Source organism: Bos indicus, chromosome 5, assembly GCF_029378745.1.
Source record: "Bos indicus isolate NIAB-ARS_2022 breed Sahiwal x Tharparkar chromosome 5, NIAB-ARS_B.indTharparkar_mat_pri_1.0, whole genome shotgun sequence".
Lineage (NCBI taxonomy): Eukaryota > Metazoa > Chordata > Mammalia > Artiodactyla > Bovidae > Bos > Bos indicus.
Genome location: NC_091764.1, coordinates 38,417,023 through 38,429,448, shown reverse-complemented (window position 1 = coordinate 38,429,448; position 12,426 = coordinate 38,417,023). Strand labels below are relative to the sequence as shown.

The 12,426-nt window shown below is 38.8% G+C and overlaps 1 protein-coding gene across 11 annotated transcripts in view; it reads left to right on the top strand.

The window, feature by feature from the left end:
- The window catches only part of PPHLN1 (periphilin 1), a 171,882-nt gene that overhangs the window by 931 nt on the left and 158,525 nt on the right, over positions 1-12,426 (top strand). For 2 of the 11 annotated variants that reach the window (XM_019960774.2, XM_019960768.2), the window contains exon 1: positions 11,860-11,878. The exons of the other annotated variants lie outside the window; for them this stretch is intronic. In XM_019960774.2, the coding sequence (XP_019816333.1) occupies position 11,878 (1 nt within the window). In that variant the 5' untranslated portion in view covers positions 11,860-11,877. Of the gene's footprint in view, positions 1-11,859; positions 11,879-12,426 lie in introns of those variants that run through there. 11 annotated transcript variants of the gene reach the window in all.

Below are 12,426 nucleotides of genomic sequence, written 5' to 3'. Positions count from 1 at the left end.
TGTCCGCCAGGGGACCGCAGGGACTAATTCTTTTGACAAACTTGTGGCCAGCCAAAACTGCCATGCTTCACATCCCTGTTAATCCTTGGTTACCGCCCGAGATGTAAGCCCTTTTGGTCTTCTATGCTACACCCTCATCCCTGTGCTGCTTTGTGCTCGCTCCCTCTCCCTTTATTTAGGCTATCACTGCTTCTCCCTCCTTTTCTTCCCACATTTCATTCCTCAACACAGGAACTGTGCTCTCTGAAACCTTCTGTGCTTAACAAACTCTTTTACAGATTCAACCTCTTTATGGAAATTTTCTTACATCTCCTGACTCTAATACTTGTTTTTTCCCTCCAGTCAAGTCAGTTGAGCCCTTTCGCTGACCCTATTTATGGGTGGATCATGGCTCTTGCTTCCCTGGCTTATGCGGTAAAAAATCTGCCTGCAATGTGGGAGAACCGGGTTCGATCCCTGGGTCGGGAAGATACACTGGAGATGGAAATGGCAACTCACTCCAGTATTCTTGCCTGGAAAATCCCATGGACAGAGAGGCCTGGAGGGCTACAGTCCATGGAGTCACAAAGAGTCGGCCACGACTGAGCAACTAACACTTTCTTTCATGGCTCTATAGACATATTCAACTTATTTCTATTTCTAATGCTTTTTTCTTCTGTCAGTGTCTTTGCAAAGTTCTTTTTTCTCTGAGACATTTGATTTTCCTTATCCCAAGCCTACCTCTTTCTGGTTGATTCCTACATCTGCTAAAAATCTCAGTTTTAGTCACTTTCTCTGTGTGGTATTCCTAACCTCCCATAGACAGAGTTAAGTACCCTTGCCATGTGCTAAGTGCTCTCTACTTGCCTTTTAGTAGCATTTATCAGATGTATCCTGATTGCTTATCTCTTTGTCTTTGCTACGATGCTAGGCTTTTGAGGAGGAACTGTATTTGTCTTGTTTACTTTCGTAACTCTAGTGCCTAATAGGCAGTCAAGACTTTTTTGAATCATTGCAGTTGCTGCAGATACAGTCTCAGAATTCAGGTAGTTGATGTCATCTTCTGATTTTAAAATGTAAAAATCTTTCAAAAGGCATCAGCTGCTTCTCAGCTATAGCTGCTTTGGCTATGTGACTGCTCCCAGTGTTGCCAGAGTGTCCAGTTCTTTTCAAGCAAAGTTGGAAATAAAGTTTCTTAAAGAGGCTATCTCCTAGTTTGTAAGTGTGGACAATGGAAAAATGTTTTATTAAGAAAAAAGAAGCCTGGGCCAAACAAGTCACATGTGGCTTCTTAGTCATTGGTTTGGAATCTGTTTTAAGTGTTGTAGGGTTCAGAAATGGGCTTTCTGGAGAATAATAGATTTTGAACTGGGCCTTGATTGATGTTTGGAAATTGAGTGAGAGAACGAAAAGAAGTATTCCAGTTGGAGAAGTAAGTGTTCTTACTCTAGGGTAGTGTTATAACTCAAGGGTAGTGTTCATTACTTTGTGACACAGTGAGGAGGAAGGCATGGAGAGAACAGGTTAGGTGAAATGACAGAAGGGGGGCATATGAAGGGCAGAGACGTTTGGATTTGTTACAGTTAATTCATAAGCTATTAGGGTTCTTGTTCAGGGAGACTTCAGCTATGAATTTTAGCATGGTTAATTGAGTGTCTGTCATAAGGGTGGAATGGAGGGTAAAAGACAGGAAGGAGGCTGACCAGTTAAGACTGTAACCTTTATCCATATGTGAAATGAGGTTTAGATTTGAAAATTTTATACTCAGTCAAACATCTGATAATTTTGCCTATTAATTTCCGTTACTTGTTCACTTACAATGAACAGTCAAGAAGCTGCTACTGAGTATTTAACACTTAAAGAAGTTTTCTTAAAACAGTGAAAAGTCAAGTAACATGTGGCACTAGTGGAGAATGCAGCACTTTAACAGTACCGAGTTATAGAGTTCGTTATGAAGCAAGCACGGTCTTTCCTCTAGCTTCTTCGCCTTCAATCCATCCTGTGTAGTTTCAGGTTAATCTTCTGGAATGGCATTTTCCTCTCACTTTGTTTCTAGGTTTAAAAGCCTACAGGGAACTCCTCCTCTAGTTTTTTGCTTTGTTGTGCCATTTAATGCCTTTGAATTTGTTCTCTCTGCCCTTGCCTGTTTGCTCTGTGAAGCAACGGGATATGGTGGAAAAGGCTTTGCTTTTAAAGTCACAGAGGCCTGAGTCTGATTCTAGGCTCCCTAAGCCTCTGAGATTTGAGCTTTTCAGAGCCTCTGTGTTTTTTTCTGCAATGGGAGGGATAATATCTACTTCAGGGGAAGAAATGAAAGCTTGTTAAGTCCCTGTGCAGGCTCATTTCCGCTCATTTGCAAAGCGAATCTTCTGCTCTCATTATTTGTATCTTTCTTAGGCACATTTCCATTCAGTTTCTTGGATTCTACCATTTACTGTTGTTCATCCACATTTAAGTGATCTTATATTTGATTATATTTGAATTTTCTTGGCTTTTTTAAACTGCCATTGCTTGTATTTATCTCTGAGCACTGAACAGTGATTAATTTCTGTGGATTCTTTTGCTCTATTTTGACCATTTTAGTTGACATCCAATGTTTTTATTTTCCTCATACACTTTATATTGTAAAATTTATTTTTGTTTTAGATGTCTGGAATTTTAAACATTTTTCAATTAGAAATAGTATTATGTAATTTTTAGGCTCAGGCCAACAATTAAAAACTTATTTTAATTTAGAATATCAGGAATATGTTTACCTTGCTTTAACGTCAATGGATCATATCCTAAGGTGAAATAAGTTTAAGATTTAAAAGAAATGTCCCAGGCAACTATATAGAAATTTTAGAGAATAAGATCTAAGTATTAGTATTTTTTGAAGCTCTCTAGATGATCCTCATGTGAAGACAGGGTTGAGAATCACAGCTTTAGGTGCTGGAGCTAAAGGATTCTCATTGGTACCGTTTGCTCAAAAATGAAGTGGCATTAGTATCATGAGAAGTGTGAGAAGACTCATAATCTAATAGTGCTCATTGGAAGTTTTCTGAATAACCAAAAGGTAAAAACCAATATTTAGGTTCTCCAGAATAGCTCATGTAGTGGGCATATGAATAATACGTTTCTTTGGCCTATGTTTAATAAGTACCTTTACTCTGCTAAACAACAGAAGTAAGAGAGGTACACAGTCATTGCCTTTGCAGTGGTGTTTAGTTTGGGAGGGAGGAGAGGAAGGAAAGTATATTGAATATTATGCTATATAGTTCTAATATAGCAGGGTGCTTTAAGAGGCCTGAAGAAGAAACTTCACTCTTTCTGGAGAATATAAGAAAATCTTACATTTTAGCTGAATCCTGAAGGAAGAGTAGAGAGTTAAGGCAGATAAGTTGAAGAAAGATATTCTAGGCAGGAGAAAGGTTGCCATGATAGGGTGATGAGAAATAGTGGCATACTTGCAGAACAAAGTGTAGTTTGGTATGTCTGGAGGTTCTGGAGACTGTCTGGAAATTGGTAGGAGGTGAAACTGGAGAGATAGGAGAAAAGTCAAAAATAAGCCTTTTTCAAGTTTAGGCGGAGACTTCATTCTTAGGAAATGGGGAGTCACTGAGAGATTTTTAAACTAGTTGTCTTATGAGAACTCTTGCTATAGTTGTTGGCTGTAGGAGGTGACATCAGAAGCAAGGAGACCAGTGTTTTACTTTTGCGGGGGCGGGGGGGGGGCGTCCAATGACTAGATTAAAAGGCTATGAACAAAGACCTTGATAGCTGGGATAGGGGAGTGGAGACACATGTGCCTTATATATTGAGGTGATAGAAATAATTGGCTTTAGTTAACTGAGATATGGTAAGTTTTGGTTCTTGTGTGACTCAGGTTTCTGATTTGGGCCTTTGGTTATCCGATATGGTATCACTGACCAAGATGGGGAAGACAGGAGATGAAGCAGGTTTCTGAGTATTGTGAAGGCACACTGAATTGGAGGTGCTGTGAGATATCCTCTTGAAAGGAAGTGGAGGTGTGGGAATCATTTATCTAAAGAGGGCATGTTATTAGCATTAACAGATATTTTCCATGGATACTGAACACATACATTGTATGGATTGTTCTAAGTGCTTAATTTTAATAAATTAACAATGTAGTTCATATAGTTCATATTCCTAGTAGCAAGGGACCAGTAATGTACATCAGAGTTATCTAGTATCTTAGATGATTAGTGCTATGAAAAAAAAATAGCTAAATTAGGGGAATCTGGTAGAAAAATGACATTAAGATGATTTTGGAAGTGACATTGAGGGTTAACCATGCAAATACCTGGAGAAAAGCATTCTGGGTGGGGAATTGCTAGTGCAGAGGCCTGAAATGTTACCTAATTGCTCACCGTGGTTTGCTATCAAATCAGTTATTGAATGAATATAAAGAGTGAAAGGAATGCATTGGGGAAGGAGGGAAAGCTATTTATCCTGAGTGTGTTTAATACTGGAAGTTGACTAGAGAGATCTTCCTCTTAATGCCTTACCTGTGGAATCAAAGCATAAATAGTTTGACAGGAGGATATTGTGCTCAGCATTTTTTATGGTCCAGCTCTCATATCTGTACATGACTACTGGAAAAACAGTAGCTTTGACTGTACGGACCTTTGTCGATGAAATGATGTCTTTGTTTTTTAATACACTGTCTAGGTTTGTCATAGGTTTCCTTCCAAGGAGCAAACATCTTCTAATTTCATGGCTGCAGTCACCACCTGCAGTGATCTTTGAGCCCAGGAAAATAAGTCTGCCACTGTTTCCATTGTTTCCCCATCTATTTGCTGTGAAGTGATGGGACTGGATGCCATAATCTTAATTTTTTGAATGTTTTAAGCCAACTTTTTCACTCTTCTCTTTCATTTTCATCAAGAGGCTCATTAGTTCCTCTAAGCAAAGAGTGGTATCATCAGAGTGGTTGCCGGGAGCCGGCGAGAGACATTCCACTCGTGACAAAGGTCATGAGGAAGGAGGCTGGGCATACGCAAAGGCGGGATCGAGCCTCAGGAGTCCCCCTGGATATTCTCGAGCATCTACCCCCCAAAAAACCAGAGTCTGCCTACTTTACTGCTTTGTGCGCTCACCTCTGATTTTACTGGGGGCTGTCCCCTACCACCATCTCGCTCTCTCTGACAAAGAGTTGACTTACAGCTCCAATTAATAAAGTTCCTGGGCAACTAGGAGTGTTTAAATCCAAACCCCTCACATGGCTCTCTAACTCGCCTGACAAGTTTACCCGGACTCCTACAGCTATGCATACGATTGTTTACAGTCTCCCAGCCTCTAGAGGCACGGGAAGCTTAAGATATTCAAATAGCTTAGAGCCTCTCAGAGAGTTAGAAACTGTCAGAATAAACTAGTAAAGGATTTCATTGATGAGCCAATGTTTGTTGCCAAGTTTCCACATCCCCTGAATTGTATCCTTGAATGTGTATTAATTAATATAGTTGGTATGTAGAAAAAATAAGTAGTGGCCTTGGTGTTAGTAACTTTAGACCCTTAAGGTAATAAATTCTTTCCTTTGTTGTAAACCCATTACACATCCGCTCTATAGGAATGCAATTTTATCTTCGGAAGATGGCGCCAAACCTTAAAATAATTACTCTTAGAGAAAATAAGTCTTTGTTGATAAGTCCTTGTCAAGAGTCATAAAATGTTAATAGGCCTTCTGGCCAGAAGATGATGTAAATCACCTAAACCATTTGTATACGATAAATTTGCAGGAAAAAAACCCTGGTTTTTGATAAGGGTCCAAGACTGCTGACTTTGCATCCCCTATTATCCTCTATGGGTAACTTAGGGTATATAAGCCCCTGTTGAAAATAAAGCTACGGGTCTTGCTCACCAACGCTTGGTCTCCCCTTGTCATTCTTTTCACATTCGGGCTGAAGTCTCCATCTGGAGCGCAGATATCCTCTGCGACCATTTATTTGCCTGGGCTTCTAAGACCCACTCGAGAAGGTATCTTAAGGTGGGGCACCTTCCGCTATTCGAGAGGGTGCCTGCGGCCTCCGTGGTCAGAGCTAACCTGGTGTCACGGGTTATATTGATTTTCCGCGTAAACCAAGCTACTCAGCCTCTTTTCTCCACTGAATTTTCCTACTGAGCTATCCTCATTCTATTACTCTTTATATCTCTAATTAACATTTGAATAGGTCGCCTAGGCCGTCTCTCCTTCGAATACCCTGGATCAGCCGGGGCTGGACCTCGGCAAGTGGTATCATCTACATATCTGAGGTTGTTAATATTTCTACTGTCAATGTTGATTCCAGCTTGTGAGTCATCCAGCCTGGCATTTTGCATGATGTACTTTGCATATAAGTTAAATAAGCTGGGTGACAAAATACAATCTCGAAGTACTCCTTTCCCAGTTTTGAACCAGTCAGTTGTTCCATGTAAGGCTCTACTGTTGATTCTGACCCACTTGTATGTAGGTTTCTCAGGAGACAAGTAAGGTGGTCAGGTATTCCTATCTCTTCAAGAATTTTCCACAATTTGTGGAAAATTGCGGTCCACATGGTCAAAGGTTTTAGTGTACTCAGTGAATCAGAGGTCGATGTTTTTCTGGAATTCTCTTGCTTTTCCTATGATTCAGTGGATGTAGGCAATTTGATCTCTGGTTCCTCTGCCTTTTCTAAACCCACTTTGTACATCTGGAAGTTCTTGGTACACATACTATTGAAGCCTAGCTTGAAGGACTTTGAGCATCACCTTACTAGCATGGAAAATGAGTGCAATCGTGCAGTAGTTTGAACTGCCCTACTTTGAGATTGGAATGAAAACTGACCTTTTCCGGTCCTGTGGCCACTGCTGAGTTTTTCAAATTTGCTGGCATATTGAGTGCAACACTTTAACAGCATTATCATTTAGGATTTTAAATTGCTCTGATGGGATTCCATCATCTCCACTAGCTTTGTTCATGGTAATACTTCCTGAGGGCCACTTGACTTCACACTCCAGGAGTATGGCTCTACGTCAGTGAGCACACCAGCATGGTTATATGTTTCATTAAGATCTTCTTTGCATAGTTCTTCTGTGTATTCTTGCCACCTCTTCTTAAACTCTTCTGCCTCTGTTAGAGCCTTACCATTTCTGTTGTGTATTGTGCCCATCCTTGCATGAAATAGTCCCTTGATATCTCCAGTTTTCTTGAAGAGATCTCTAGTCTTTGCCATTCTACTGTTTTCCTCTGGTTTTTTTTTTTTTTTTTTTTTTTTTTTTTGCATTGTTCATTGAAGAAGTCCTCATCTCTCAGTATTCTCTGGAACTATCAATTCAGTTGGGTATATCTTCCTCTTTCTCCCTGCTTTTGTTTCTTTTCTTTCCTCAGCTATTTTGTAAAGCCTCCTCAGACAACCACTTTGCCTTCTTGCATTTCTTTTTCTTTGGGATGGTTTTGGTCACTGCCTCCTATACAGTGTTACGAACCTCTGTCCACAGTTCTTCAGGCACTCTGTATACCTGATCTAATCCCTTGAATATATTCGTCACCTCCATTGTATAATCATAAGGGATTTGATTTAGGTCGTGCCTGAATGGCTTAGTGGTTTTCCCTACTTTTTTCAATTTAAGCCTGAATTTTGCAGTAAGGAGCTGATGATTGAAGGCACAGTCAGCTCCAGGTCTTGTTTTTGCTGGCTATATAGAACTTCTCCATCTTCAGCTGCAAAGAATATAATCAGTCTGATTTTGATATTGACCATTGGTGATACCCATGTGTAAAATCGTCTCTTATGTTGTTGGAAAAGGGTGCTTGCTTGATCAGTGTGTCCTCTTGGCGAAATTCTGTTAGCCTTTGCCCTGCTCCGTTTTGTACTACATGGCCAAATTTGCCTGTTACTTCAGGGATCTCTTGATTTCCTACTTTTGCATTCCATCCCCTATGATGAAAAGAACTAACATCTTTTTTTTGGTGTTAGTTCTAGAAGGTCTTGTAGGTCTTCACAGAACTGTTCAACCTCAGCTTCTTTAGCATTACTGGTTGGGGCATAGGCTTGGATTACTGTGATATTGAATGGTTTGCCTTGGAAATGAACTGAGCTCATTTGGTCATTTTTGAGACTGTACCTAAGTACTGCATTCCTGACTCTCTTGTGGACCATGAGGGCTACTCCATTTCTTCTAAAGGGATTCTTGCTCACAGTAGTAGATATAATGGTCATCTAAATTAAATTCACCCATTCCTGTCCATTTTAGTTCACTGATTCCACAAGATGTTGATGTTCACACTTGATGTCTCTTTGCCATTTCCTTGACCACATCCAATTTACCTTGATTCATGGACCTAACGTTCCAAGTTCCCATGCAGTATTCTTCTTTATAGCATCAGACATCATTTTTACCACCAAACACATCCCAACTGAGCGTTGTTTCCACTTTGGCCCAGCAGCTTCATTCTTTCTGGAGCTGTTAGTAATTGCCCTCTGCTCTCCTCTGTGTTGGACACCTTCCTTTCTGGGGGACTCATCTTTCGGTTTCATATCTTTTTGCCTTTTTGTGCTGTTTGTATGGTTCTCGCAACAAGATTACTGGAGTGATTTGCCATTTCCTCCTACAGTGGGCCATGTTTTGTCAGAACTCTTCACTTGACCCGTCCATCTTGGGTGGCCCTGCATGGCGTGGCTCATATCTTCGTTGAGTTACCGAAGCCCCTTCCCCATGACAAGGCTGTGATCCATGAAAGGGAGTATCGGTTATTAGCAAACTTCTGAAGCCTACCCAACACTGAATTCTAATTCTGTTCTCTGCCTAACTGTGATGTAGAGGGTCCTTCCATTTTTCTGTTGTATTCTTCAGTTTTCATGTGGTGTTGGACTAGAGAACTTTACTAGTTTACTTCTGATACTCCTCTAATGGTTGGAGGTTAGTGAAGTGATGACAGGTAAACAAACATCATCACTTCACTTTGCTGGGAGTCTGAGCTCCTTGGTTTAATTTAGCTGATGAGCTTCAATTACAGAAGGGGTCAATAGCCTAAATTGGGTAATGTCATAAACATGTGCCTCTGTTCTGAAAATTGCTGTGCTGATCACTTATTCTTAAATGCTTCAAAAATTACACACAAACTCTTTGAATTCAAGATGATACTGGCATATTCTTCCCTCATTGCCCTACACTAGCTTCATCATATCCTCCTGCTCTAATACCTTTTCCCTTTGCTGTTATTTTAAAATCTAGCTAAAGTCCATTTTCTTTATGTCCATTGTTTTTTCCTTTCTTTTGCAGGTAATCATCAAACTATGTCTTCTGTTTTGTTTTACTAACAGTACATGGTTGCATACGGAGTTGTCTATTTATATTTCTACATTTCCCACTTATATAGGTTTCTTAAGAATGAAAGGGGTGTTTTCTACTAGTGGATGCTAATTATTTTGCTACACGAAGCTCTATTTAATTTCACCACTATCTTGTGCTCTACTATTTTATATACTTATTCTGAAAATACATAGTAATTTAGATAATAAAGATTATATTTTGTTTTTGCCGTTTTATAAAAGCAATAGGTATGGGAAGAGAATGTTTAAAAGCTAGATACCTGCAAATTCACTAAAAATTCACTAAATTTACTAAATTCACCAAATTTACAAATTCACTAAAAATATTAATATTTTGGTGTATTCACTAGTAAGAAATAACTTAAAAAAGTGAAATGATTATAAGAGATTGCTTTATAGCCTAATGTTTATATTTAATCACAGTGATATAGACAATTAAATATGTATTTTTATTTGTAAAGGAAGGGGCTTCCCTGGTGGCTCAGAGGTTAAAGCGTCTGCCTGGAATGCAGGAGACCTGGGTTTGATCCCTAGGTCGGGAAGATCCAAAGGAAACTAATTTTCTTTTATAAAATCATTGCTATAATTACAGTAACTGAAATTTTAAATTAAGATCTTTAAAAAATGTCAACTTTTTAAAGTAAAGAGAATTTACTTTATTTACCAAACAGTTTTACTTGAAACTGTGATTTTTATAGCTCCTGATAAGGTGAATATTGGGGCATCATTAGGTATGGAGTCAAACATGCAAAATTGTCATAGATTTAACTAGGAGTTGAAGTTTTGGTAATAGTAGTGTAGTATCTAGCTGTTTTGTGGATGCTGTTTGTTGTAGAATTTAAGTTCAGAATACAGTTTGATGCCTTACAGAAGATATATTCAGCAAATTCAGTTGAGAGTTTGATGCTGGATAAATTCATGTTAAAGTTTTTTACAGAATTGTGATAAAATACACATAAAATTTTCCGTTTTAGCCACTTGAGCACAGGATTCGGTGGCATTAGGTTCATCACGTTGTGCAGCCATCACCACTACCCAGGGCTCGTCGTCTCCCCAAAGTGAAATAACGTACCTGTTAACAGTAACTCCCTACCTAATAAATTTGCTTTTATTTAAGTTCGTTTCTTGTCTCTGGATTTTAACTCTGTGGTTCATTTCTTTACACTTAGCTCTTCCACAAATGAATTTAATTGGTCTCTTGTCTCTTGATGATGTATATTCTAGATAGTGCTATTTTGACTTTCTTTATGATTATGTTTCTTAATTTTTGCTTTGTTTTAGCTGCTTTATTCGGAGAAGGCAATGGCACCCCACTCCAGTACTCTTGCCTGGAAAATCCCATGGATGGAGGAGCCTCGTGGGCTGCAGTCCATGGGGTCTCTAAGACTCAGACACGACTGAGCGACTTCACTTTCAGTTTTCACTTTTATCCATTGGAGAAGAAAATGGCAACCCACTCCAGTGTTCTGGCCTGGAGAATCCCAGGGACCAGGGAGCCTGGTGGGCTGCCCTCTATGGGGTCACAGAGTCGGACACGACTGATGCGATTTAGTAGCAGCAGCAGTAGCTGCTTTATTTCCAGTTGTTGGGCTTCATCAAAGTTAATTACTTTCACTTTCTTTGCTACTTTTCATCCTTAGCTTCTGTAAGTTGTGGATTGATTAATTAAAGTAGAAATACTGTGAGGTAATTGCAATAAAGTTTTTGTTGTCTTCCAACCTGCCAGGCAATAAAAGGGAACTAGATCAAGAGTGACCTATAAATTTAAGACTATAAATACAGTTTTATATCTTCACTCAGCGAGTGAGGCACTTCTCAGAATTTCTGTATGGAAATTAGGTGAGCCACTCCTCTGTCCTTTGTATTTCATGCAAAGTGGTAGATAGAGCTAGAGCCTTGAGTAGAGTTAGTTACTTTTTTTAAAAGTTAAGAATATTTGAGATATTTACAAATTTCATCATGAGTCATACATGCCTTTTTTCTTTTTTCATTTATGTAAGGTTGCTCAGTGTACTTTGTATATTTTGAAGGAAAGTCTTTAAAAGTTTTCCTTCATACTTAACACCTAATAAATTGAGTGTTCTTTGATGAGCTGATGATTATTGGTTTGATACTGGGATTACTTTTGAACACGGGACCATTTATTACCAATATAAAAATGTAGGGTGTTCCAGACTAAGGATGTCAGATTTTCTTTCAATATGTGAAATGCTTTAAGGCCAGTTTTCTAGGTGAAAATGACCTTCAGCATCTAGTGCAGTCCTTTCAGAGAAAGGATAAGAGAGATACCCTGTCCACCTCTCAGTTGGCAAAATTAGGACTAGAAAATTAGGACTAGAAATCTTCTTGACAACAAAATGTTGTTGTTCTTATGAAACTTGAGTGGCCTCTGGTGGTCAAAATAATATATTCTGTTTTCAAAGGTGTGTTTGAAGGGAGTTTTGCTTATTAAGGCACATAATTTTTTATTTTGAGAGCTTGTACAAATGAATGAAAGTTTAATCATATTTCTCCATTGGTATGTACAGACACAAATCCTTGCGTCTGAATTCCCCCCCACCTACAGGAAATTGTTGACAACTTTAAATTTGATTCCTGAAAGGACTCAAGTAAGTAGAATAGTAATTATTCATACATTTTTGTTGGTGTGGGAAGCCAGTAGATTTCAGCAATTTAGTATTGCATCTTGTTAAGAAACTATATAGTATTTCTTTAGAGCTCTTATAGTTTTTCTTTCTCATTAATTATAAAATCTTACTTTTCCTTATGTTCTCCTTTAGTTCATTAATTTATATTCATAGTTTTTGCCATCACTTGACATGTTTTATTTATTGAATGATTTTCAGGACCCTTAAAAACAATGATCTGTTTTTATAATAATAAGGTGTGTAACACATGCAGTGAAAATATTTACCCTCCTGTACTTCGGCCATCTCATTTTCACCAGAGGCAGGCACGGTTAGGCTCTCTTGTTTACACTCCCAGGAGTAGTCGATGCATAAGTCTGTGTCTATTCACATCCTGCTTTCATACTTCCAAGGTGTCTGCATACTCTGCATGTTAGTCTTCCCTAGCTTTTTTTTGCTTAGCAGTCTATTGTGACAGTCTTTCTATGTTGTTATGTATATTACTTTTCCTTGACATGGTTTGCATAGAA